This window comes from Amphichorda felina (assembly GCF_050947745.1).
Source record: "Amphichorda felina strain 45539 chromosome Unknown scaffold_1, whole genome shotgun sequence".
Classification (NCBI taxonomy): domain Eukaryota; kingdom Fungi; phylum Ascomycota; class Sordariomycetes; order Hypocreales; family Bionectriaceae; genus Amphichorda; species Amphichorda felina.
Window position 1 is genome coordinate 1,106,928 of NW_028145049.1, and position 25,526 is coordinate 1,132,453.

The 25,526-nt window shown below is 56.6% G+C and overlaps 11 protein-coding genes across 11 annotated transcripts; 4 read left to right on the forward strand and 7 right to left on the reverse strand.

Annotated features, from left to right (window-relative positions):
* Nucleotides 1-614: 614 nt before the first annotated feature.
* Nucleotides 615-2,907, reverse strand: ACO1O0_000348 (quinon protein alcohol dehydrogenase-like superfamily; the record flags this gene model as incomplete). The annotated part of the gene is made up of 2 exons (XM_083189847.1): nucleotides 615-1,673; nucleotides 1,738-2,907. 2 exons carry the CDS (start codon nucleotides 2,905-2,907, stop codon nucleotides 615-617), a joined length of 2,229 nt encoding a protein of 742 aa, XP_083053706.1.
* A 3,519-nt stretch (nucleotides 2,908-6,426) lies between these two features.
* THS1 (threonine--tRNA ligase THS1) lies at nucleotides 6,427-9,118 on the reverse strand (the record flags this gene model as incomplete). The annotated part of the gene is made up of 8 exons (XM_083189848.1): nucleotides 6,427-6,581; nucleotides 6,671-7,331; nucleotides 7,390-7,965; nucleotides 8,021-8,288; nucleotides 8,347-8,485; nucleotides 8,548-8,763; nucleotides 8,826-8,907; nucleotides 8,993-9,118. The coding sequence occupies 8 exons, from the start codon at nucleotides 9,116-9,118 to the stop codon at nucleotides 6,427-6,429; spliced, it is 2,223 nt and encodes a 740-aa protein (XP_083053707.1).
* Nucleotides 9,119-9,632: 514 nt separating this feature from the next.
* ACO1O0_000350 (zinc finger HIT domain-containing protein) lies at nucleotides 9,633-10,488 on the reverse strand (the record flags this gene model as incomplete). The annotated part of the gene is made up of 2 exons (XM_083189849.1): nucleotides 9,633-10,165; nucleotides 10,224-10,488. The coding sequence occupies 2 exons, from the start codon at nucleotides 10,486-10,488 to the stop codon at nucleotides 9,633-9,635; spliced, it is 798 nt and encodes a 265-aa protein (XP_083053708.1).
* Nucleotides 10,489-10,758: 270 nt separating this feature from the next.
* ACO1O0_000351 (acyl-CoA dehydrogenase/oxidase) lies at nucleotides 10,759-12,300 on the reverse strand (the record flags this gene model as incomplete). The annotated part of the gene is made up of 4 exons (XM_083189850.1): nucleotides 10,759-11,105; nucleotides 11,176-11,645; nucleotides 11,706-11,775; nucleotides 11,844-12,300. 4 exons carry the CDS (start codon nucleotides 12,298-12,300, stop codon nucleotides 10,759-10,761), a joined length of 1,344 nt encoding a protein of 447 aa, XP_083053709.1.
* A 404-nt stretch (nucleotides 12,301-12,704) lies between these two features.
* ACO1O0_000352 (phosphotransferase family protein) lies at nucleotides 12,705-13,986 on the forward strand (the record flags this gene model as incomplete). The annotated part of the gene is made up of 4 exons (XM_083189851.1): nucleotides 12,705-12,803; nucleotides 12,867-13,037; nucleotides 13,107-13,361; nucleotides 13,420-13,986. 4 exons carry the CDS (start codon nucleotides 12,705-12,707, stop codon nucleotides 13,984-13,986), a joined length of 1,092 nt encoding a protein of 363 aa, XP_083053710.1.
* Nucleotides 13,987-14,389: 403 nt separating this feature from the next.
* Nucleotides 14,390-14,965, forward strand: ACO1O0_000353 (uncharacterized protein; the record flags this gene model as incomplete). The annotated part of the gene is made up of 3 exons (XM_083189852.1): nucleotides 14,390-14,517; nucleotides 14,648-14,753; nucleotides 14,888-14,965. The coding sequence occupies 3 exons, from the start codon at nucleotides 14,390-14,392 to the stop codon at nucleotides 14,963-14,965; spliced, it is 312 nt and encodes a 103-aa protein (XP_083053711.1).
* Nucleotides 14,966-15,345: 380 nt separating this feature from the next.
* PDI1_2 (protein disulfide isomerase PDI1) lies at nucleotides 15,346-16,961 on the reverse strand (the record flags this gene model as incomplete). Its single annotated transcript, XM_083189853.1, has 3 exons — nucleotides 15,346-16,477; nucleotides 16,542-16,758; nucleotides 16,826-16,961. The coding sequence occupies 3 exons, from the start codon at nucleotides 16,959-16,961 to the stop codon at nucleotides 15,346-15,348; spliced, it is 1,485 nt and encodes a 494-aa protein (XP_083053712.1).
* Nucleotides 16,962-18,344: 1,383 nt separating this feature from the next.
* ACO1O0_000355 (alpha-ketoglutarate-dependent dioxygenase AlkB family protein) lies at nucleotides 18,345-19,413 on the forward strand (the record flags this gene model as incomplete). The annotated part of the gene is made up of 3 exons (XM_083189854.1): nucleotides 18,345-18,437; nucleotides 18,468-18,754; nucleotides 18,843-19,413. The coding sequence occupies 3 exons, from the start codon at nucleotides 18,345-18,347 to the stop codon at nucleotides 19,411-19,413; spliced, it is 951 nt and encodes a 316-aa protein (XP_083053713.1).
* Nucleotides 19,414-19,482: 69 nt separating this feature from the next.
* Nucleotides 19,483-20,576, reverse strand: ACO1O0_000356 (ditrans,polycis-polyprenyl diphosphate synthase; the record flags this gene model as incomplete). Its single annotated transcript, XM_083189855.1, has 3 exons — nucleotides 19,483-19,958; nucleotides 20,013-20,418; nucleotides 20,481-20,576. 3 exons carry the CDS (start codon nucleotides 20,574-20,576, stop codon nucleotides 19,483-19,485), a joined length of 978 nt encoding a protein of 325 aa, XP_083053714.1.
* Nucleotides 20,577-21,181: 605 nt separating this feature from the next.
* Nucleotides 21,182-23,772, forward strand: SEC10 (exocyst subunit SEC10; the record flags this gene model as incomplete). Its single annotated transcript, XM_083189856.1, has 2 exons — nucleotides 21,182-21,377; nucleotides 21,440-23,772. 2 exons carry the CDS (start codon nucleotides 21,182-21,184, stop codon nucleotides 23,770-23,772), a joined length of 2,529 nt encoding a protein of 842 aa, XP_083053715.1.
* Nucleotides 23,773-23,916: 144 nt separating this feature from the next.
* DUS4 (tRNA dihydrouridine synthase) lies at nucleotides 23,917-25,319 on the reverse strand (the record flags this gene model as incomplete). Its single annotated transcript, XM_083189857.1, has 5 exons — nucleotides 23,917-24,556; nucleotides 24,584-24,938; nucleotides 24,992-25,094; nucleotides 25,164-25,227; nucleotides 25,285-25,319. 5 exons carry the CDS (start codon nucleotides 25,317-25,319, stop codon nucleotides 23,917-23,919), a joined length of 1,197 nt encoding a protein of 398 aa, XP_083053716.1.
* Nucleotides 25,320-25,526: the final 207 nt, after the last annotated feature.

Consider the following 25,526-nt stretch of genomic DNA (forward strand, 5'->3'; position numbering starts at 1 on the left):
CCCTGCCTGTCGCCATTTTTAGTTTAGACGATCCTATTCATCTGGGACCAAGTATCCGAATCCGCCGGTTTCCGTGCTTCGTGGTATACGTCTTTAAGACGATCAACCATGTATCATCCACAGGTAGTTCTTACTCAAAACTCTTGGCTTCTCGCAGCTGTTGGCCCCTGCCAATGATGTATGCAACCATCAAGCGGACAATGATAACCAATTTCCCCTTCACGCCATGCAAAATAATAACCCGCCGAAATTTGAAACACAGTACCCGCCAGTACATCATGGTATACCCAATTCACCGCCCGAAGGCGTGTGCCCTAAGAAAGATGTTAAGGAAAAAAAAAGAAGAAGAATAAGAAGAAGCGAACTGTTATATATACAACGGGGCATGATCGCTCGCATGCCATGCATTTTGGAGTGTGCTTCTTGCACCCGGTAACATGAAGTATGCCCATCCTTGGCAATGTGTATGTATAGAGTGTGGGAACTCGAGGTCAAGAGCCGGTGGGGGCGCCTAGACTATTATAAGGATTCATCGGATCGTCGTCGCGTCGTCGTTAAAAAGTCTGAGGTATCATCAAGGCCAAGTAGGGCCCACGGATCGAATTGAATCCGTGCTAGAACGGCGGCATATGCTCAATCACGGTAGGCAGTCTGCCGCCACCGTTTGACAGCCCGCATCTTTCAAACTGTAGCAAGCCACCGCGATGGGAATCGCTGACAAGAACGTTTAACTCCTGCCCGTCATTTGTAAATGCAACGCCTCCAATCTCGCCAAACAGTTCGATACTCTGCTTCTTCTGGAATGTCCTGGCATCGATGACATTGACGGTGTCAGCCTCCTCGGCCGCAACCAGGACCGGTGGTCCGCTACCCAGAGGAGAGAATTTAAGGTTGCGTGCCCCGGCCATATCGCACCAAATGCTTGCGACGGGTGTTCCCCGACCTCTTGTGTCAGTCCATTTTCGAGCATCCCAGATCTTGATACTCTTGTCTTGGAAAGCTGTTGCTACGGTCCGGCCGTCCTCGGACCAGTCGCAGGCGAAGCCATAGTCGCGGTGTCCTGTAAGTTCAACCTCGGTTTCCCCAGTCTCTGCGTTGGTGATAGTGACGTCTTTTAAATCACCGACGAGGACCCGTAGCCGGCGATCCGGCGAGATCGCCGAGCAGTTGAGAGCAAAGTGGTAGAGGAAGTCGGCCGTGAACTGCTCCGTCTGGATGTCTAATATTCTGAAGCCGCGGTCGTTGCTTGAAATCGCGGCCACTGGCGAGGATGACCGACGTTGAGTGTGGACCTGGAGGTGGTTTGTAATCCCGGGAATGCCAGTGATCAAGCCTTCTGAAAATCTCTTCGTATCTTCAGAGTAAAGAGACTTCGCAACAAAGTCTCCCTTGAACGTGCCTCCCACAAGTACTTCTGAATTTGCATCTAGCGTCGTGATTCGCCGACCCATATCTGGAAAGTCTCCCAAGCCCAACGCGAGTTCCGTCTTGTTTGAGATCGGATTGAATTTGTTGACACCTCGTAGGGATGGATAGTAAACCTGGGAGCGAGAAGGGCAAGCAAGAACACTGCGCAGTTGGAAGTGCGCGAGGCTAACGTCGGACCGCATCGTCATCTTGCGGAACCGAAAGTAGCTTTCTGTTGACGGTATCCATCTATCTAGGCGGTTTGCCTGCTCAGAAGCATTAGTCGCAACAAGGTCCGTAATGGGAGTTTCAAGTTACAGGGCCACTCACCTCCCAACGGTCAGACCCCTCTCTGTTCACATAGTTTTTGTAGGTGACACGTCTTCTGATCCGGGCGTCGGCGCGAGTGATGCCCATACCTGTCCAATCCAGACCTTGGAAGTCGCACCGATCGCCCAGGAGGTCTTGATACTCAACCGCTTTGATACTTGCGTTGGCTTGTGCGCGAATTGATCGAATGTCTGGCATAGGTGTTCTCGTGCTGTCATACCTCCCCCTCTCTGCCCAGAATCGGAGAAAGTCTACTAAGCCTAGATTCTCGGAGCCGAGAATCATAGAGTTGGTGCTGCTGGGCATGAGGGGTGGGTGATCTTCCTCATCTAGTTCTGTAGGTGGTAGATCCTCTGGGACCACCGGAGATGGCGAGAGCTCTATGGAGGACTCATCAGCATCGTCCCAGGTATCGGGGGGGTAGACCTCGATGCCCACCCCCCCTTGGACGAAACCAAACGGCAGACCAGGACTAACAACGACGGGATTGCTGTTATATCCGGCAAAGAACCCCCCCGTCCCCCCTGGTTCCATACCGGGCACATTTGCGTACGGGCCATGTTGTTGTTGTTGTTGTTGTTGTTGTGGTGGTGGGAGAGAAGGGTCATGATGGAGTGGTTGCAATGACGGGGCGAGAACGTTCAAATGGTAGTCGTCTTCACCCACGGGAGGGCTAACGAGACTCACGCCGCCACCGTCGTCGCTACTCATTTCGTGGTCGTAAGTTTCGTGCGTAGAGTTGGAGTTCGGGTCTTCGAAATGTAGCCCGAACGAAAAGGCTGGGCTGCGTGATGATTCGAGGTTATGTAGATGGGCAAACCAAGGTGTGCCGTCGCCGTTGGAGAAAGGGTCCGTCATGAGGGCTTCATCCGCAGTAGTAGGCGCGTGGTGAGAGTCAAGGGTTGCGTGCGCGGCATTTGCACCGACGTATTGATGATCCTGGACAGCGGTATCGTGGTTGTCACGAAGCAACTGTACGCTGACGCCCTCGTTGTTTCCCTCGTCGTCTTGATCGTCGTCTACATCCACGTCCGTGCCGTCGACTGGTTTGGGTGCAGTTTGGCCATGAGCGAGAGCCTGAAAGCCCTCATCCTGCAGCTTGGGCTCGTCCCCGTCTCGGTTTTGATCGGTTAGGACAGGTGACGCAGCGCGCAACTTGGTGGAGGGCATGGTCAAGGGCTGATATTATAGTCGCGCCCGCCCTTGTCATGTCGCGGGGCCAAAAAAAAACAAAAAACGAGTCCTTGGACGTCTCGGGCGTGCATGGGATCTTGGGTGCGCTGCCGCAGACGACAAGCCTCCGGCTGGCACACTCGTGGCTGGGTTGTCTCTCCCCAGTCTCTGGACTCCCAGATCTCGGTTATGCGGTAATGACCCTGGGAGCAGCGAAGGTCCAGGTCACTTGGGCCAGCCCACCAGACGTCGCAGGCGGGATGTGGGAGTTGACTCAGTTGAGCACTAGGCAAAAATAGGCTTCGCTTCTGGTGGCTACCCGAAACAGAAACGAGTACTCGCCAATGACGGGCCCAGATTGCCAGGCCGTCCCCACTCCTTGAAGTGCAAATACAGGTAACAACAGGAGGTACTCCGCAGCTGGTGCGTGATGTTGCTTTTTCTGGAGACCCTCGAATGCGACTCGAATCTGGGACCGTATCTCGTGGCCAGGGGCTCTCTCCACGACCGAGCGGGACAGGCCACAGACGTCAAGGACGTTGGCGGGCTGGCTTGCAGGATGCGCGATCAAGGCTTGGACTTGGATCTGGAACGCCTCGAATGGTGGTATTGGGCGCAGGTTGAGAGGCTGGCGAGGTGGCTGCCCTGTTTGCTAGTGGTTAGTGGCGGCACACTGGCAACTGGTGAGTGGTGCACCGACTGGAGGCAGCGGATCGACGCTGGGGGATGAGCCTGATTCGGGGGCTCGGCGAGCCGCTACGAATATAAGCGGCGGATCAAGCAGATCAGGCAAGGCCTAAGACGATGAATAACTGGGGAAGCTAGATGCGCAAGGGCCGTGATTGTCCCGATGGAAATTGAGTTGATGGAGGATACAGATCGAAGCATCGAAAGACGCTTCGTGTTTCTTGGCCAGAGGGAGTCGGCGGTGATCACTGAGATGGGAAGGCGCAAGGCACTACGGATAGATAAGGCGAGGAACCATACCTTGGGTACCTAGGTAGAGTACCCACCTGTACATAGGTATGGACCAGCTATGCACTACGTACGAGTATTAAGAATGGGAAAGAGCCATCTTGGCACCTTCCCGCCTCAATCCCCAAGGCGACTACTTCGTACTAGGTACCCCCTTTCACGACATTCTTACTACTCGTACTATGCGTACGGAGTACTGGCGTCCCAGACCTGAGTTACCTGAGCGATTCAGCTGCCACCGATTTACCAGGTTACCTGGTCATGGCCGGGCTCTCAGGTACCGACACTGTGTCACGAACTCGGCTGTGCATCCTCAACAGCCAGTCGGCTTGGACCAGCAGGACCCTGTCGGGCCTGTCGCGAGCCGCACACCACGTCCGTTACTATGCCAAAGCTGCCTGCATCTCTCCTTTGGGCGAGCTGCGGCTATCCATCCATGCAACCGAATCCAGACAGCTGCCTTACCGTAGTGTGAGAGAGGAGTCAACTCGTGCCTCACTGCTCAGGCCCTGGTCGCCGACCTGAGGAGCCGAGATGATCCTCTTCCCTTCTGCCCCCGTCGTTTATGACAGGTAACTAATATTATGTAGGTAGGTAGTGTTCTCGGCCAGATTTATCCCCTCTGCCGCTCTTGTATGTAGGCTCATGGGCCGCGCTGGTATGCTGTGCCGCGTTGCGTCTTGCTCTGATTCCTGCAGTTTGGCAGCACTTGGAGAGTCTCTGGTAATACTTTGGCAGCCCCCCCCCAGTGTCTGGCGCCCCCCCCTAATAGACGAACCTGCTGGTAGCAGCTGCAGTGCTGGTTCGGTGCCATCGGTGGAAGGGTGCTAACCTGAGACAACACGTCGAGGCTGATCCACACGTCATTGCGTGCCGCCTGACCTAACTGCGAGTACTAGCACTCGTACGAGTACGGATGGTACGGGCATCGTATGCTATCACTCCTGTGCCGCGCCCTCGGGGCAAATGCTAATTATTAATGCCTGCCGTCGAACGTGTCTTCTGCCGGGGGATGACCGACATGCCGGCCACGACGAGTCGACGACTTGACGACACCGCGCTTCCGCTGCTCCAAGCTTCCCTACGGAGTAAGAGTAGACACGCCGGCACGTCGGGAACAAGACGGATGTGGCCAGATTGTCTCGTCGGCCTGCCCGTCTTCTTCTTCATCTTTGCCTTGCTGCTTTGTACGGAGGCAGTGCCCCTATTCGTTCGATTCTAAGCCTCCCCTCCATTCAGAGACTGGGCACGACCATTTTCGGCCCCAGGCTTCCAACATTCTGCCGCGCTGCAGCTTGTAGGCCACGAGCATATGATTCATCATACCGGCGCTGGCCGTTGGCCGTTTTTCGCGACTGCGTGTGGATTCGTACCGCACGACTGTGTATTCATACTTATCATATGATTTCGATGGACGGTACCAAGTACGAATAGCTTACTATTGTCGGTGGCTCTCTTTACACGTCACTTTCGATCATCTTGGTCGAAATAGCACCCACAGCCCGGAGGAGCAATGCCCGAGTTTCCAATAACCATGTGGAGGACTCGAGGCTACAAAGTACTATGTGCCAGGTACTATGCACATACATTGTACCACTGCTATATGGAGTAGGACCCCTAATTTGGGCTGTGCGCCGTCATCCGTGTCTTCGCAAGCCCTAACTGCCAGTCCCCGAGTCGTCCCCGAGTGGGCTGTGGTCCGAATACCGGCCCGCCGAGTCGCCGCAGACTCGAGGCCCCCTTGTCTCCCGCTCCCGCTCTGGCCCGTCGCCCCGTCCCGTCGCAACCCAAACCCGCTTTCGGCCGCTTCTATAATACCAAGTACAGTATTTGTCCGTCCAAAACCAGTATATGCTCTATTGGCTTGTTCGCCAGACATATTCTTTCCATCTCACGACGTAGGTAACTCTGGTATTATCAAGCGGGCAAAGACGCCATTCACCCCCCTGCGCTCAAGAGTTTTGTGGGCGACTCGGTATTGGTAGGTAGGTACTCCGCCCTGACGAGCACGTTATTATTGCCTGTAACGCCGGTTCTGGCAACTCGAGTACGAGTACGACTACCATCAGCAAAAAAGCAATTCTCTTTACATCGATTTAGTGGCCAATCAACTCTACCAATACCACGTACGGCGCTTGGCGGACATTCTCTCGGCTGCTAATCTCCGAAACACCTGTTGGGTGATGATACCATATCATTCATTAAGTCCGTACGGATTCCACCTTTGGTCCGCTTAGCGGCGTTCGGTGTCCGCCTCCCCGGGCTTTTCACCCTCGTACCGAGTCCCAGTCGAGAGGTTCATAAGAAGATATGTTTCAGAGGCGAGCTTCCAAGGGGACACGGTTCGGGTTCGGGTTCGCTCCCCGCGAGCTAGAAAGCCATTGAATAATTGGGGTATACAAGACATTCTCGCATTTCTATCTTTTTTCTTTCTTTCTTCCGTTTCAGCTCTACATGTACTCAGCTACTACTCCGTACGTACTTTGTATGCCACGAGACCTTCTACAAAACGCTTTACGAGTACGAAAAAAAATCTTTGTCTCAGAACTTATTCTCTAGCCTCCGCTCCTCCTTGAGCTTCAGCAGGTTGTCCAGGGCATCCTGCAACGGCACCAGCTCGCCCTTGGTCTGGGTCTTCTGGTCGTCGCGGTTGCGGATGTTGACAGTTCGCGATTTAGCCTCCTCGGCACCGACAACTGTGACAGACAAAAGTTAGTCACGATTCGGAAGATAGAACATCCGCAAGACATGCTCCAGCAGAGGAGGGCTCTAATATGAGACTTACCGAAAATGAAGTTGTACTGCTCCAGCTGACCAGTGCGGATCTTCTTCTGGAAGGTATTGGTGCTCGTATCCACGTCAATGTACAGCCCCTTCTCGTGGAAGATGCTCTGCACCTCCTTGGCGTAGTCGTTGACGATGGGCATGACGGGCACCACCAGGATCTGCCGGGGGCTGAGCCAGAAGGGCCACTTTCCTCCAAAGTGCTCCGTCAAGATACCAATCATACGCTCGAAGCTGCCAAGGACAGCGCGGTGGATCATGACGGGACGGGCGTAGCCGGCCGGCAGATCGGGGTCGTCGGCGGAGGACTCTGGCTGCTTCTCACCCTTGGCGGCTACGTAGCGGAGCTTGAAGCGTCGGGGAAGGTTAAAGTCCAGCTGAATGGTGCCGCACTGGAACTCTCTCCGCAGGGCATCGTACACCGTGATGTCGATCTTGGGTCCGTAGAAGGCACCGTCACCGGGGTTCTCCTCCCACTTGCTGTCAATCTTCTCAACAAAGCTGTCCAAGGCTTGGCGCAGCTTGTCCTCGGCCATGTTCCAGATGCCAATGTCTCCGATGTACTTCTCGGGACGCGTGGAGAGCTTCAGCTTGAAGGAGAAGCCAAACAGGCCATATACAGCGTACAAGAAGTCAAAGGCACCCTCGATCTCATCACGGATCTGGGTCATGTCAGTAAAAGCCCAAGCATTGGCATTATTGTGTTAAGGCGAAACGAACCTGCTCAACTGTGCAGAAGATGTGGGCATCATCCTGCTGGAATCGACGGACTCGGGTGAGTCCTGACAGGGCGCCAGAGAACTCGTTGCGGTGGAGCACACCGAAATCGGCCATCCTCCACGGCAGCTCCTTGTACGTGATGTCCGAGTGGGCAAAGATCTTGCAGTGGCCGGGGCAGTTCATCGGCTTGAGGCCAAAAGTCTCCTTCTCCACCTCAAAGGTGAACATGTTCTCGGCGTAATGGCCCCAGTGGCCAGAGGTCTTCCAGAGATCCGACTTGTACATGTTGGGTGACATGACCTCCTGGAAGCCGCGTTTCCGGTACTGCTCCTGCATGAGGTTCATGAGAGTGTTGTAGATGCGGGTGCCGTGCGGGAGCCAGAAGGTGGAGCCGGGAGACATCTCATCAAAGAAGAACAACTTCTGATCCTGACCGATCTTGCGGTGGTTTCGCTTGGCGGCCTCGGCGAGGAACGTCTTGTACTCCTCAAGCGCCTTCTTGTCGGGGAACGAAATGCCGGAAATTCGCTGGACCGACTCGTTGTCGCTGTTTCCGAGCCAGTAGGCGGCCGAGTTCTATTCGATGTAAGAAGGTGATGCTTTGGATCGGGTTCTTACAGCTTTTGCCTACCTTCAGCACCGAGAATGCCTTGATGTTGCCGGTGTGGGGCACATGAGGACCGCGGCACAGATCGATCAAGGGACCACAGCGGTAGACGGTGCTCTTGGTGCCGTCGGGCACTCGCTGGTTGATGAAGTAGACCTTGTACTTGCTGTACTGGAACATCTCCAGCAGTTCGTCCTTGGTCATCTCGAGGCGCTCGAAAGGCTGCTTCTCCTTGATGATGGAGTTGGAGATGGTCTCCAGGGCCTTCTTATCCTCGTCGGCAACGACCTTTCTGCATGGAGTCAACCAAAGGAACACGGAGGGGACAAAATGTACGGATATGGACCTACCCTTCCATATTGGCCATGTCGTAGTAGAAACCGGGAGGGTCCTGAGTAGGAGGACCGTTGCACAGGAAGCAACCAAAGCGCTTCTCGCAAGCCTCGCCGAGAACGTGGGCAGACGAGTGCCAGAACACCTTCTTGGCTACTGCATGTCAGCCAATGCCCAATACACCAAGCCTGGCCCCACGGGTAATGGGATTTTCCTACCTTCAATGTGCTCAAAGTCGAGGAGCTCGAGCTTGCAGCTCTTCTCCAGCGGGCGGGTGAGATCCCAGAGCTCGCCGTCGACTAGGGAAATAACGGTGCGCTCGAACAGGGACTTGGAGATGGCCCTGGCGATGGAACCGGGGGTGGTCTCCCACGAGGTGCCCTTCTCCTCCTTTCCATTGGAAAGCAAAATGGTGATCTCCTCGCGCGGCTTGGCTACGTCGTTGTCAGTATCCGTGTCCCAAGAGACGTGTTGGTGTGGTCGGGCTGTTACGCACCAGCGATTTCGGCGTCGTTCCTCGCCTTGATCTTGTCGAAGAGATCGAGTCGGTGCTGGATGAATTCGGGCAGGGTGGGCAGCTGGGAGCATTGTTAGTCAATCGTCGTGGCTGGGGCCCCCAGATTTCGGAACGGGGACACGTCCAAGGGAGGGGGATGCGCAAACCTCGAGGCTCTCCTTCTTTCCGCCCTTGGCTGCCTTCTCCTTGGGCTGCTTTGCCGGTCGTGAGGGGAGCTCTTGCGCCGGGGCGCCCTCTGCCGCCTTGGGCGGATCGACTTGCACGGACGCCATGTTGGTTGTGCGGTTCGATTTGTGGTGTTGTTGTGGTCGAAAAGTTGGATCTGGCGATGGAGGGGCTGGAGGGGCACTTCAGAGCGAGGTGGGGTTGGCACTTGACTCACGAATCTCAACGCTGCACTTGGAGGCGCTCTGCAGGAAAGGCGGTAGATCCTCGGCCTCCTTGTCTCGTTGCCCAAACGCACACCACCGGCTTGACTCATGTGAACGATTGACTCATGCTCTTTCTTTCTGATGCCTTGTTGTGCAAGTCCTCACTGGGAATTTGAGATGAAAATTGCGAGCTGCCACATTGGTCCTTTGGCACACGTCTTAGAGGATGGATAATAGGAGAACAATGTGACTACGAGGAAGACGTCGCAGCTCCTGACCCGATACCGGGAAAGACTCAAATTAATATGCCTTATGTTTATCCAATCCAGGGGTATCATGTAAAGAGATGCTCTCAAGTCCGAAAGGGAAAAAAACGCCATGACCATTCGCTGCGCCCCGAAACCCAAATCCCGCCTCACAGCCCATACCTCGTCACGCACTCTTCCCTGTGCGTCTCGAGACAGTCCAGGGCGCACACCCTCGTGCCGCACTTCATGCACCGGACCGGTCCCCAGTACCCGCACACCTCGCAGAACATCCTAGCCGGCGGCCGGCCTCTGTCGTCCCACGTGCCCCTGGCCTCGAGGAACGTCAGGGGCGGGTGTGCCAGCAGGGCGCGCATCTCCTCGCTCGAGGGCGGCTCGGGCACGCGCGAGACCAGCAGCGGGTCGTTGTCCCCCGGGTGGGATGGATGAGGAGGGCCGTACGGCGGGGGGAGGAGCGCGGGTAAGGAATCGGTGTGGTCGACGGCGGCGTCGGTCATGGGCACGTCGCCATCTCGAGTGACGGGCGTGTTGGCGCTCTTGCTGGCTGCTGGTCGTCGGCCGTTGGCGCTCGCGGCGGCAGCGCTGGCCTCGGCTTGCTGGAGGGCCAGGAAATCATCCAGGTGATTGCCAAATGTCTTTTGCGACTGCAGAATCTTGCGAACGTTGCCCGTTTTGCCCTGCGCTGCGTGAATGTCAGCCTCCGTCCCATGCACCCCATATCCAAGGAGAAAGCCACATACTCTTGCGACCGGGCCTGATGGGTATTGGTATCGTATTGTCCTTGCTCCCGTCGCGCCCCAGAGCCTCGACCTCCTTTCGTATCCTGGCCTCCTGGCGCGCGGTGAGGTCGCCGATGCTGGGCCCGGAGGGCGCGTTCCTCGCTCGTTTGCGGCTCCCCGATTGCAGAGCTGCTGAGGACTGGACGCTCGTGTCTGGCACGTACGCCCACCCGGGGGCCAAGTGCGTCTTTGCGCTCGCGAGCTCGACGACGCCGAAGTTGTTCATGGTGGAGGGTTGGCGGGTTGAAGTTCAGGGTTTGGACTTGGACCGTGGGGCGCGTCTTCAGCAAGTACGAAGTACAAACGTAAGGTAGATAGAGCGCCAAGGGAAATGGAGGAAAATCCGCCACCTCGAACCCTCCACCTCGGCTCAGGACCCCCCCCCCCGGTTTCGATCCAGCAATTGAGCGAACCTTTTGCAAGCTTTCATTCACCAACGTATTCTTCATATCTTACACACACACACACACACACAAGACGTCCACCTCGATGACTCCTACAGCTTGCCCCTCTTGCCCTCCAAGCCCGTGCTCTTGTACCCGAACAGGTAGCCAGCCACCTTGCGCATCTGCACCTCCTCGCTGCCCTCGGTGATCCTGTACCGCCTGAAGTGCCTCCAAATGTGCTCAAACGGCTGGTGCCTGCTGTATCCATTGCCCCCGTGGACCTGGATGGCATTGTCGGCCGCCTGCGTTGCGAGCCGGTTGGCGTAGTAGTTACACATGCTGATCTTGTGGCCCAGCTGCTTCTCAATGGCCACCCACGACGGCACCTGCGTGTTGCCCGCGTGCTGCCGCTGGACCAGGTCCATGTCGTTGGCCGTCCTCAGGATCAGCAGGCGCACTGTCATCTTCCGGTCAGAACAGGAAAATCACTTGTTAAAACGCTGGGAGACGAGGGCTGGCTGGCTTACGCATTTCGAGCTGCGTCGATAGCTCGACCAGGGGCCACTGGATGGCCTGGTTGGCCGACAGTGGCTTCCCAAACACGATGCGGTCACGGGCGTACGCGACGGAGCGGTCGACGCAGAACTGGGCCGCTCCGCACGAGCTGGCGGCCTGGCGGATGCGGTTCTCGTGCGTAAACGTCTGCGCAATGGCGAGGCCGTTGTCGAGGGGGCCCAGCACGGCCGACCCCGGGACGCGCACGTCCTCGAGCAGTATCGTCGCGTGGTCCGTCGGCATGTTGAGCGTGTACTCGTAGGACGCCACAGTGACGCCGGGCGTGCCCCTGGGGACGATGAAGGCCGTGATGCCCCGTGATGAGCCCGACTTGCCCGACGTCCGCGCAAAGACGAGGAAGTGGGTGGCAGAGTGTGCGCCTGTCTGCCATTTCTTGTTCCCGCTGATGCTGAAGCCGGACGAGCCATCTGCTAGCTTACATCTTGGGTTACCGTCAGCAGAGTCTAGAGCGCAGTCGGCAAGTATGCGAGCCTCAACTTACGGTACAGCCTTGGTGTCCATGTGAGTAGCATCGCTGCCGTGGTGTATCTCGGTCAGGCCAAAGGTCATGCCTTTGAGGGAGCGTCAGCGCTGGCCTGACTCGGCCTGAAATTATGAGATATTCGTGCAGGAGACGCACGGAACTGGCCCTCGAGGCGGGCAGGAATCAAGTCCCTCCTCTGCTGCTCATTCCCCCAGTGGTACAGCATGAGAAAGTCGGGGAAATTGCCCACGACGCTGTGCTCGCTCTGCAGGTCATTGGCCAGGCTCACGCCGCCGCCGTAGACGGGATGCGAGGCCATGTGATATCGCAGGGCGCACATCCACAGATTGGAGCCCTCCTGGCCACCGTACTGCTTGGGCAGCGGCAAGCGGTAGAAGCCGGCCTTGTCGGCGATGCTGCGCGCGCGGCCCATCAGGGCCTCCCACTCCGGAGTTGGGAGCCCGCCATTGTCCCACTGGGTCCGCGACGGCTCGCGACGGTGGTCAAAGAACTGGATGCTCTCCTGCTGGATGGGCAGGATCTCCGAGTTGATGAAGGCATCGAGCTTGGATATGTACTCTTGCAGGTCTGCTGGTAGCTCAAAGTCCATCATGTGCTAGTGACAGGAAGTCAGCCTTGTAGATACTAGTTAGATGCCAAGTGCAACAAGGCAGGCGAGCATTGGGTCTAAGCTCTCCCCAACACAACAGCAACATCTCACCACTATGTATAGTAGTATCACCCAGAGATCTTCTCCATGATCCACCCCGGTTCACTCCCCACTGTCCAGAGGCTGGGGACGCATGCCCCATCCATGTCTGGGGGGAGCGGGGCTCCCTGCCGAGCCCCAACCATGCCTCGGCACTGCTCCAACTCGGACCTCACGCAACGCTTGCCGGGCTGGGACCGATCCAAGGCGCACTTGCGCAAGGGTAATAAGTGCGATACGATCTCATGAGGCCATTCTCGTGAAGGTCAGCTCACAACCCCTTTGCTACAGTCGCCATTGTCATCACCATGGCCGGCCGTGTGAGACAGCCCATCAGCGTCGAGGCGCTGGAGGCGTACGTCATCAAGAATGTCCCTGAGATCAAGGTCCCGTTGGATGTGAAGCAGGTAAATACGACGCTCAGCCTGTAACAAATCCAATACCGCGAGACTGATTGCATATCTCGAAAGTTCGGCTTTGGGCAATCCAACCCAACATACCAGCTGACAACCCCCGAAGGGTCGCGCTATGTCCTCCGCAAGAAACCCCCAGGCAAACTGCTCTCCAAGGCAGCGCACAAGGTCGAGCGCGAGTACCGCATCATTGCTGGCCTTGGCCCCACGGATGTCCCGGTTCCAAAGGTATAAATAGGCTTGGAGGAAAGTCTGGTTCCGCGGTGACGGGATGACTGAGCTGACTCTGTGGCCCAGACGTACTGTCTCTGTGAGGATGAGGCCGTCATCGGCACGCCCTTCTACATCATGGAGTTCCTAGACGGTCGGATCATCGAGGACAACGCCATGCCTGGGATTCCCCCGGAGAACCGGAGAGGTCTATGGAAAGCTGCGGTTTACACTCTGGCCAAATTCCACAGCGTCGACTTCCGCGCCGCAGGGCTGAGCACCTTTGGCCAGAGCAGCGGGTTCTACGATCGTCAACTGGCGACGTGGAAGCAGATATGCACCGTAAGTCTCTTCATGATGGTCGCACGAAGGTTCTCGCCGGCTAACAGCCCCCCGACAGGCGCAATCCAAGGCCGTGGATGTGGAGACGAAGCAGCCAGTCGGCCAGATCCCGCACTTTGACGAGATGCTCGAGTTCTTTGCCGACAAGAAGCGGCAGCCCAAGGACCGCGCAACGCTGGTGCACGGCGACTACAAGCTCGACAACATGGTGTTCCACAAGACCAGGCCCGAGGTCATCGGGATCCTGGACTGGGAGATGAGCACCGTGGGCCACCCACTATCGGACCTGGCCAACTTCCTCAACGGCTTCTACACGGTCGGCATGCAGCTCGGGTACACCAGCAGCAGCTTCCAGCCAGGCGTGACACCGGGCATCCCGACCACGGAGGACATCATCGGCTGGTACGCCGAGGCGGCTGGCTGGGACCCCCGCCCGGAGATGAGCTGGGCCATGGCCTTCTCCATGTTCCGCTCCGCCGCCATCTGCCAGGGCATCGCCGCCAGGGTCGCCACCAGGCAAGCCACCAACGAGCAGGCCAGGAACTACGCCGACGCCTTCAAGCCGCTGGGCGAGTTTACCTGGTCGATAATCCAGAAGACCAAGGCGGCGCAGGCGAAGCTGTGATAGAACTACTACCGAGTAGTGCCCCGATGCAATGGGTTAGCTCAAGTTTGCTGGAGGCGAATGTGCCTTGACATTTGAAAGGTTAATAAATCTGTTTCCTGATAGGTAACGAGTTACTCGCACAGCGCTGTAGGCTCCCCGTGACCCCCAATGACAGCTCCATCCCCCCACCAATCACAACACCCCAATTGTCCCACGATCTCCCGAACCAAGCACCGCTCCGCTTCCACCTCATCCCGACGTAGCTGCCAACCTACGCTGGGCCACGAGACCAACCCGCATATTATCCACTTCTCTCCCATCGACCGTCTCCCTCCCTCCGTCGCCCATTTCGCCTCCTCTCAGAAACCGACATCCTCCTCCTCCTCCCCCATCGCATCCCACATCGCCCTCCCATCCGACCATGCTGGGAGCTTCGAGACTGCTGGGCCGCCGCGCCCTGGCCGCGCGCCCATTCCACACCTCGGCGCGACGCATGGCCGACTCGGCGGCGCTGCCGCCCAGGAAGCCCATGGGCGCCTTCCGTGGAGGGTGAGCTTCCCAATACCTATACCTCCCCCCCTTTCTCTTCCACCAAGACGCTGCCGCCTGGCAGGTAATAGGTGGCAGATGGAAACCATGTTGCGCGACTTGCTGACACTGTCTGGTCCACACACCACAGGCTCTTCGGCTTCCTCTTCGGCACCGTCCTGTCCGGCGCCGCCGTCTACTCGTACCTCATCGGCGAGTACAAGACGTCCAACGACCTCCTGACCGAGGACATCTACGTACGTTATTAGGCCTCATCCTCGCCCTCGCCCTCGCCCTCGCAGTAGCTTCCCCCAGACTCCCACGACTCCGGCACACACGGGCAATACCACGTTCGCTATGATATAGTCCGGGAGCTAACGTTCCGCTCCAGACCCTCCAGACCTCCGTCACCCGTCTCACCAACTATGTCCAGAACCTCGAGCAGCGTGTACAGGAGAAGAAGAAGTGAAGGGATAGGAGAAAAAAATACTGTCACGGGGGGGACCGTGTAGCAATTATGCCAATGTTTGCCGGCTGGCCATGCTGGTAGGAAGGTGCATTGGCCATCGTCGAGTGCATCCGCCTTTTATCTGTACGAGTAGTACCATCAACTGATGGGAGCAAGTGCCCATGTTCATATCATCACGTCGCAGTCCCAAAGGACCATCAAGAAGCTATGTCACAGAACCAACAAATCGTCAATTGATCTCTGGGCTATTAAAAACAATGCCATACCCATATTGCCGGAAACTATCAAAGTCCCAGAAGATCCATGTAACCGGCGCCCATGAAATAGTCATCAAAGCCATCGCGTCGTTTTTTTTGTAAACGCTATACAATTGTCCAACTTTACAACTCATCCTTAGCATCCTTGGCCTCCTCAGAAGCGGCAGGAGCGGCCTCGGTGTCCTCCTTGGCGGGGACACCGGCCTTGTGCTTGCCATTCTCCTGAACGAAGCTGATGAGATCCTCAACAGTGCGGGCGCCCTTGTAGGTGACAGGGGAGTCCTTGCCGCCGGCGGGGTAGAGCTTGATGGTGGGGAAGCCCTGGATCTCGTCGGGGACGTCGTTCTGAGTGGCGTCAACCTTGGCGATGACGACCTTGTCCTTGTTCTCGCTAGCGGCGTACTGGGCAGCAAGGTCCTCGTACTTGGGGGCCAGAGCCTTGCAGTGTCCGCACCAGGGAGCGTAGAACTCAATCAGGACATCCTTGGTGTCGTCAAGGACAATCTGGTCGTAGTTCTTGGCCACGACGACGGTGACAGGTCCCTCCTGGGTCTCGGGGATGGGCTCCGACTTGATGCTGGGCTCGATCTTGCCAGCACTGAAATCCTCGGCGAACTTGGCAATGGCGTCATGGGTGATCTCGGCGTCCTGGTCGAAGGGGAACTTCTGGTTCTTCTCAGGGTCCTGGATGGCAAAGGCGGGGAACTTGTCCGTCTTAAGGTTCAGGTTGCCGGCATGAGCGCCGAAGGCCTTAGCATCAATGGTGGCAAAGTTGATCTTGCCCTTGTACTGCTCGGCAATGGGCCGGACGGCCTTGCCAAGCTCAGCGCGCTCCTCGGGAGTCTCGGCGAAGATATAGGCCAGGGGGATACCGGCAGACATGTAGCCGGCGTAGGTCTCGGGGCCGACCTCACCGATCAGGGGAGTAGCGGCAGTCTTGGCGAAGGCCTTGATGGCCTCCTCCTCGAACTTCTCGGAGAAGGTGTTCTTACCCTCGTCGAAGTCCTTGTAGAGGACGATGGCGGGAGCCTTGACGCCCTCAGCCTCAGCGGCGGCAGCATCATTGATGCCACCAAAGAGGTAGGTGTCGCGGAGCGACTCGGCAACCTTGGTGAAGGTCTCGTTGGACTCCTTGTCATCAGCCGCAACGTAGGCAACAAGAACGACCTTGTCAGCGGTCTTGAAGTCGCCGAGAGTGTCCTTGTCCAGGATGGACACGGCAGGCAGGGACTGCTTCACCATGTAGGAGGTGATGCTAGACGATCAGAAGTCAGCAAGTGGGGTAAGACACGTAGTTGGGATTCCAATGGCAAACTCACGCAGGAGCCTTGCGGGCGCCGGTGTAGGGGCTGATGTTCTCAAGGCCGCGGAAGACCTTGAGGGTAGGGTAGCCCTCGACGCCGTAGGTCTTGCAGAGGTCGGCCTCCTCGGTGCAGTCGACCTTGGCGAGCTTGATATCCTTCTCCTTGAGCGAGGTGGCAGCCTCCTCGTACTCGGGAGCCAGAGCCTTGCAGTGGCCGCACCAGGGAGCGAAGACTAGATTCAAGCACCACAAGTCAGCAATTGGACGGTAACGGCAGCAGTCAGGGGTGTGGAAGCTCACACTCAGCAAGAACCAGGTCGTTGGCCTTGATGAATTCCTCGAAGGTCTTCTCGGTCAGCTGCGTGACGTCCGACTCCGCGTTAGCGAAGGCGGCGAAGGCGGCCAACAGGCCGGCGGCGAGACGCTTCTGCTGCATGCTGGGCTGGTTCTTTTGGGCGCTTGGGTTTACACAGAGCTTCGTCTGTATGATATGAGGCCGAATCAATAAGATGCAAAGCTCTGGGGAAGAGTGTGGGGGGGGAGGAGGAGGGTGTTGAATGGAAGATGGTCAGAGGGAAGTTGGGGATGGGCAGAGACCTGGCGGTTTTGTAGCCACCTGTCTCGTACCTCTTTGTTCCTGTTGACGCAACGGCGCAGTGCGGCGGCGCTGTGGATTGCTCCAAGAACCGTCCGGGCCTGAAAGAACCACCCTGCCTGCCACCCACCCCACCACTGCAACAATGGCCAGGGACCCTCCAAATACCCCATAGCGCCTGCAAACAGTGGAGATGGAGGTGCGGCAGGCGGTCTGGTGGGCTGGAGGGCTGGTGGGCTGAAGTGAACAAGTGTCCCTTTCCACGGGGATCCAGCCACTCACAGGCCACGGTGGTGGCGACCGCTTCCTCTTTACGCCTCCTCTCGGCTGTTGCACCAGCCTCTCCCCGCGGTCACCAGTGCACCAGTGCACCACTCACCAACAACTTGGGCAGTCCTGGTTTCAGTTGAAAACGAGCTTTAGACCGCTGACGCCTCGAGCATCAAACGAACACATGTCCACATGAAACCAATGGAATCTGCTTGTGGAGCACTTCGTACGCGTACCTTGGTACCGTATCTCTCAGTCCCGGATTGTATCCACAGTACGGAGTACTATGAGTACGGAGTATATTGGTGGAAATGCCAGATATATCTGACCCAAGTTTAGCTTGCACCGTGGATATGTACGGATACCTACGAGAGTACGAGTACCTAAAAGTAGGGATGCCTGGGCCCCATGCAGGGTCTAGACACAGTTGCCTTATTTGCCCGGCTTAGTAGTGAACGAAAGGCCACTCCTTCGACTCCTTCCGCGTCCAAAGTAAGCAACGGGAGCTATGCGCCCTAGCTGAATAGGTATTGGATCGTATTTGTAAACCATGGCTCAGCCACGCGTTGATCCGCCAATGTTGCCAGCTTGGCTTATTAACGACCAGCCGAAAGTGACTTTGGTGCATGGATGACTCGTGGCTCTAGACCGGTGGCCACATTGCCACCATGGACGTTGACCCGATGTCCTTTGAACAACAAAAAAAAAAGGGGGTATTAAAGTTTGGGTTGCTAGTAGCAGTAGCACTCGTATGGGATTATTGCCGATTGGTATTTGCACCGCGAGCCATTGGTTAGACTTTAACGCTCATGCAAGGCTGAGGAATTGTGGCGATGTCTCAACTGGGGCTGAACCAAGCTTGTGTGGAACAGCTGTTCACGTCTCCATAGCAGTGTAGTGGTTAGTTAGTATGTGTACCCAATTTCAGTTCCCTCAATTTACACGGAACCTGCCATGTCGAAAAAGCGGACTCTTGATGCCTTCTTCAGCACGGCGCCCAAGAAACCGCGGACAGAGGACGATGAGCCAACAAGTCACGATGACGTGGTAGCTTGACCGCCCTTAAAGATCCTGCAGGAGTCGATGCTGACGGTCACAAAGGCTGCAAAGACCCATAATCCTCACTATCCATTCCCGATATCAGAGCTTCCACCGCTCCTGAGCAGGGAACTAGTCTCGCTGCCCGCCCGTCCCGGCAGGGAGATCAATGACCAGCCAGACCTTGATCTGCTGTACTTTGAACCATATATCCCAGGCTATCTTGCCAAAGACTTCTTCAAGTTTCTCCGCTCAGAGCTTCCCTTTTACCGTGTGGAGTATGACATCAAACGCGGAGGAGTTGCGACCCATATTCGGACTCCGAGGTGGGTTCCAACGTGAAGCATAACGACCCTGCACCCACTCACAGCCTTTAAGATGGACAACGGTATTCGGTCTAGATGAGACCTCTAGGTTTCAAGAAGATGGAAGTGTTGTGGATGCCAACATGGGCGTCAAGGTATCCGATAGGCGGTACGATAGGTACCCTCCCCGACCGATCCCCAAGTGCCTGGACGACCTCCGTTGGTCCACCGAGGCCGCAACCGGCTGCAAGTTCAACTTCTGCCTCGTTAACTACTATGCTTCTGGGTCAGACAGCATATCGTTCCACAGCGACGATGAGCGTTTTCTCGGCCCGGATCCTGCCATAGCCTCCTTCTCGCTCGGCGCCAGGCGAGACTTTCTCATGAAGCACAAGCCAACCACGCCACAGCGTGACGACAGAGCTGACGCAAAGTCGCTGAAGCTCCCGCTCGGGAGCGGAGATATGGTTCTCATGCGAGGCAAGACGCAGTCCAACTGGCTGCACTCGATACCCAAGCGCACAGGCAAGAATCAGGAAGACGGCGGCAGGATCAACATAACGTTCCGAAGGGCCATGGTCAAGGACGGCACGGAAAACTATTACAACTACAACGTCGGGACGGGCCCAGTCTATCGATGGGACAAGGATAAACGCGAAATGTCGCTATGGAAAAGCTAAGGGTATCTCGATCTAGAGGTTATCCCACATTAATAAAAAAGGTGAACCAACTGCCGATTCGCCAGCCTTCTATTTTCCCCGTCTCATCTGCGCACTGGAGAAATTGCGAAGGGCCTTCAGGAAAACTTGGTAACCAAATGACTGGTTATCGTTGAGGCAGAAGATCTCGGTTAGTCGGATCTGCCAAGGCGGGTAGCTTGAGAGCTCGATGTTGGGCCCGAAGAGAATAAGCAGATCTGGCTCGGGCATGATGCCTTCAGAGAGCTCATTGTCGACAAGTTCGATGGTGATATCTTGAGGGGAGAGCTTTCCCTTCTGCGACATTTCGGCTAAGGTTCTTGTGAGGTCGACAACCGACTCCCTGCCATCCTGAGCAGAGATCAGGTGGAGTTTCAGGTGGCCCATATTGTTGTCCATGTCCGGCGACGAGTAGCTCTCCCTATGGGGCGAAGACACGGCCAGGGTAGGGTGCTCGCCTCCATAGTAAAAGGCCAGCTTTTGAGTCGTAGCTTCATAAATGCGGGGCATGTGCTTCTTTAGAATGCCTGGAACTGAATTAGCTACAAACGTTCGTGTCCACAGTTTGCATTTCGACCTACCAGTCTTCTCGTACACCGAGAGCATGGGGATCTGGGCGCAGGCGCACCACGTCGCCAGCTCCGCCGTCTCGTCTATCAACCGTTCAAGATCTGCGGCAACCCTGCGATTCTCCGGCTTGAGAATAGCGCTGAGGTGCTTCGGTCTCTTGCTCAACCCCGTAACGTCGCGCTGGATGTACTGGGGCGTCGCATGGTGGTAGTAGAGAACGGAGGATATCTGGTACCGGACAAGGTTGCACGCCTGTCGAATCCGGATGTAGAGGGAGAAGATGCCGTGCATCATAGCAAAGATGAGCAGATGAAGCTGGCTCAAAACAAACTTCCGGACTCCCAGCCTTGATCTCCGTTCTGGCTTGGTGCTGAGGGTCGAGATGCCTGCCTGCTCGTTCGGGGTGGGGAGTGTGTTCTTTCCGGAGACGATGTCAGTAGGGAACGATTCCGTCATGGGATGGACAAACGGTTACGCACCTTCATTATCCGCCGCTTCTCCTCGTCTGTGAGAAACTCATGCTGGAGCTTCTCGTCCTTCCGGTAGGACCGTGTGTCTCGAACGGAGATGGGCATGGCGACTGTCCTGCAGTCCCGGGAGGGTGGCTAGGTAACGATTTCAGAATTTAAGTGTGGAATCGGCAGCGGAGAGTGCAGGGCTTGCTAGGAGCGCGATGGTGTCGAAACGGAAACAGCCAAGATGCAGTCGTGGAAGAAGGGTGATTTATATTAAATAAGAGAGTCGTGGCCCCAAGCCGAGGTCCAAAGGGCGGGAGCTGACGCAAGGTGAGGGACGGGTTGGAGGCAATGAGATGCGGTTTGCTGCGATAGTGACGACGAGATCAACCAGTGTTCCACTGAAAACGACCCAGCGTCGTGTCCAGCATGCTTGGCAGCCTCTCAGACGTATTAGATGTGGCGCAGTTGAGGCGCTGGAGGGGCTGACGGGCCTCCCTGGAATGGATTGGATCGCTGGGACATGCTGAGGTGCGAGTGTCAGAGTGATGGCACTTTGTGTGGCCGCCACCTGGAACTCGAGTGGGCATGCGATTGACGCGAACGACATCCTCAACAACCAGACCTCCTCCATTCCATCAAACGGCGGACGGCTCTTCGAGTCGGAGCCCTCCATGCACATGTAGTCCACACAATTCGTGATCTGCGGCGCTGGCAATCCCACCATGGAACGCTCAAGCTCGGGTCCCAAGACCCTCTTCCCCAAGGGTCCAAGCTTTACCTTGGACAGCTTCTCTGGCGAGGACTTTATCGTGCGCGACTTTGTCGACAGCCTTGCTGAAAGCGCCGTTCCAATAAACCGTCGCTCAGGCGCCTCCCAAGGTGCCTTTGACCCGAAGCCCCTCATCCGGACCTTTGAGAGTACGTTCCCCCTTGGCTCTTGCTCAGCGCGTGGGTGCGATTGGGATTGACCGAGTACGCAGATGCTCTCTCGCAACTCGGGCAGTTGAGCGAAGAGCTTCAGGAGAAGGAGACGGAGCTCCTGACGCAAGTCCGCCGCGCCGAAATCCAACATGACCAGACGCTCGAAACCCTAGGCAACAAGCTTGACCAGTCCATGACCTCCTTCGAAGCCCTCGACGTCTCGTTACATGCGGGAAGCACCAGCGCAAACGACTCAAACTCTAGGTCCGACGGCGGGGGAAATGTTGCTGTGCAGATCGGCGAGAAGCTGGAGGAGCTGGACCGGAAACGAAGACGCGCCCAGGATGCCATCTTCCTGATACAATGCTGGAACGAAGTCTGCGAGACAGGTCAGCTCACGTCGCTGCACGATATCCAGCGGCAGGGAGGCTCCGAGAACAAAATCCGATGCGCCGTGATTGCCCGTCAGCTGATGAGGATCAGCCAGCGGCTGGATCCAGGCTCCTGGGGCCAGAACAATGGCTCCCCGAATGGCATGAACAGTGCGGGCAAGGCGCACAACACGCGTGAGGCCCTCGAAAAGTTCTCCGAGACACTAGAGCAAGATCTTCTCCAGCAGTTTAACAATAGCTACCGGCGCCAAAACTTTGACGACATGATGGAGTGCTCGAAAGTGTTGCATGATTTCAACGGAGGAGCCAGCGTCATTGCGACATTTGTCAACCAGCATCAGTTCTTCATCGACCGCGATCAGCTGATGAGCGACGAGGTCACGGCTGATGGCGATACGTGGGATCAGCTGGCTGATCCGGATTCGGAGCCTCCTGGAGTTGAGCCGAGTCTGCAATCGCTCATTGACGAGGTTAAGATTGTCATGCAGGAGGAATCATTCATCATCAAACGGGCGTTCCCATTCTACGAGACAGTTCTTGCCAAGTTCATCCAGCGGGTTTTCCAGCAATCCATCCAGCAGCGGTTGGAGAAGGTGCTGGACAAGGCTGACACGATATCATCGTTGGCCTTCCTCAGGTCATTACACTCCTCCAGAAGTTATATAAGCTCATTGATCGAAGATCTCAAGGCTCACGGCCTGACTGAGCATCCCGAACCCTGCTCTGCGCAGATAGCCCAGACCCTGGATCAGCAAATGGAGGAGCTTTTCGTCCCCTACTTGGTCGGAAACTCATACATTGAGCGCGAGAGGAAGAGCTTGGAGGAAATGTACAGCTCGCTACTCTTCAAGTTTACTATATATCATTCTAAGAAGAAGAAGGCCCCGACAGGCTTCATGGCCTCTCTGGCACAGCAGGGCAACCAGCTCATGTCGTCCGCCAAGGACGCGTATATCGAAAAGTTGGATTCGTCGGAACTCACACCCACACAAAAAGCCATTATGCTTCGGGTTGCGAGAATAAAGGACAGGGATAACAAGGACGAGATCGAGGTGTCGGATGAAGACGGCACACTGAGCTTGGCCAACGCAAAGCGGATGCTCAAGTGGTTGGCCGAGAGCGTGCAGCGGACTCTGGAGCTCGGCTCATCGACGGAAACGCCCAAGGACGTCAACGTTCTCCTCAACCTGCTGCTGACCAGCATGGGGCACTTATATATCCAGACGGCTCTCGATGCGGCGTACTACCAGGCGACCGTGCTGGAAAGCGCCAAGACGGAGCCCGACCTAGCCTATCTACCTGAAATACGCCCGGCCATATCCATTACCGCCATGATGGACCGCTTCATCACGACAGTGCTCATCCGCCTGGCCGAATCGAGTATGACTGTGCGGAGAAATATGGAGGCACAGAAGAAGATGGCAATCGACGCCATCGAGAAGAAGACCAACAACGTCATCCGCGTCTCCATCGATGTGATTGCGAACTGGGTGTCCAAGTCCCTAGGCACCCAGAAGAAGCAAGACTTCCGCCCCAAGGATGGCGAGCTCGAGTCGCTGCAGACGCAGACGTGCCTAGGCATCTGCACGTTCCTCGCCAAGGCGACCCGGCAGGCGTCTCAGGCCATCGACGGGCAGAACGCCGAGAAGTTCTACAGCGAGCTTGCGTTGGCGATACTCCGGCTGCTGCTGGAGCACTTTAAGAAGTTCCAGGTCAACGCCACGGGCGGGCTCATGGTCGCGCAGGACACGGCCAAATACGTGGCCACGATGCGCGAGTGGCCCCTGCTCAAGGACGTGGCCGTGGCCGTCGACCTGCTGACCGAGATTGGCTCGCTCTTCATTGTTGGGCCCGAGGCGCTGCGCGAGAAGACACGCACCCTCTCGTCGGGCCCATCGGCGTCGCGCGGCAAGCTGAGCAAGGCTGATTTCAAAGCGTTTGTGCAGCGGAGAGACGATTCTGGGACCATGGGGATCCAAAGTGTACTGGCTGGCCTGTAAAAAAAGGAGGGGAAAAAGGAGGGGGGTAGAAGAGGAATGGAGTATAGTCGCCTCATATTGCTACGTTGACCTTGGAAAACGATACCATGGTTACTCAAATCCGAAAGTTCATCTCTTGGTTTGTGGTATTATTCTATTCATCTATCATAAATCTCTCCTAAGACCGCCCACCTGGCCCGTATGCTCCTCAATCTTGTCATCCAAGAAATCCACCAGTTCCACCATGCTTCCCAGTCCATTGAGCTCCGCGCGCTCCTTCCTAGTCAGCAGAGCCGTCTTATCTGCGCCCATTCCCGGGGAGCACATTTCGTGCACGTGGTGTAGCGTGAGCTTGAAGGGGATGGGGGCGTGGGCGACATTGCACATGAAGCGCTCGACGGCCTCCCAGGGGCAGGTGGCGTGGCCGGCAAAGAGGGCCGGGTTGGAGAGGAGGCCGCGGGCGGACATGAAGCCGGAAAGGTGGGTATTGCTGGGGCGGGGGACGTCTTCCCGCGTATCAGGGGCGGCGGCGGTGTCACGGGGGAGGATGTCGTTGAGGGTGAGTGTGGAGAGGTCGGTGGGCAGATTGGGCGAGGGCTTGAAGGGGAGGGAGTTGATGTCGAATACGTCGCCAGAGAGGAGGACAGGGAGGATGGGGGCGTACTTAGAGGAGAGAATCTCAAGGGCCTCGGAGCGGATGGGAGTCGTGGACGGGGTGTTTCGTGTCCGAGGGTGTATGGTGATCCAGTCGACCTGGCGGTTCTGGGGGTGGCCTATTACAGTATCCATGAAGTCCATAGTTTTTCTGCATCGCAGTTAGCACAGCCCTAACCTCTTGGGTGGGGGATAGCGCATGTCGTACCTCAAGTCATCATGCACCCTGATCTTAACGCTCACACTCCTTCCCTTGGGACTATCCATGTCCTTATCCATACCAACCGCCCACCCTTCGCGGCGCAACGTCGACCTCGTCTCAACGACCATATCGCGCACAAGCTCACGCTTGTTCATCAAGGCGGCTCCCAGCGTCTCGGCACATGCCCACGACTGGGGGCAGCCGCAGTTGAGATCTACGCCGTTGACGAAAGGTGCAGCTAGGGAGGATGCGCGCGAGAGCTCCAAGGGGCTGTTGGCACCGAACTGGAGGATGGTCGGGGGTTGAGGACCTGAGGTTGAGATGGTGAGATCTAGTCAGGCTCAGCATAGGTCCAGATCAAGGTAGATGAGGAGGAGGGCTTACCCCCGTCTCGGGCAAAGCTGCTTCGGTTGAACTCCTTGGCCAGGATCATTGGGGTCCAGCACAGGTCGGTACCGTAGTAATGAACAGTCTGTCGGAAGGCGAGCTGTCACATGTCTCAGCCGCCGATGTCTTCATCTTATGAGAAGAGTTTATCTACCTTGCTGTAGCGCACCATGGGCGCACACGCAGAGAGGAACTTGTCCTGCTTCCGCGCGACATCGAACAACTTGAGGGGACTTGCAACATCAATATCAGCCCGGGATCCCAATTTCAGACTTGAAGGTGTCACTCACTGGCTGGAGTCGCCATCTCCGCAGGTTGGCGTCATGTCGGGTCTCTCGTTCTCTCTGTGTCCGTATTCTTATGCCTTCTCATCTGGTGTAGATGATGGATGATGTTGAAGCGGTTGGTTGAGTCATGAGTGAGGTGGTGAAATTTTGAGGATTTGGTGCCCGCCGCGGGGCAAACGACTACGTGTGAAAATGCCCCTCCATCACGGTCGATATCACTAGCACTGCTGGTATTCGTACCTGAA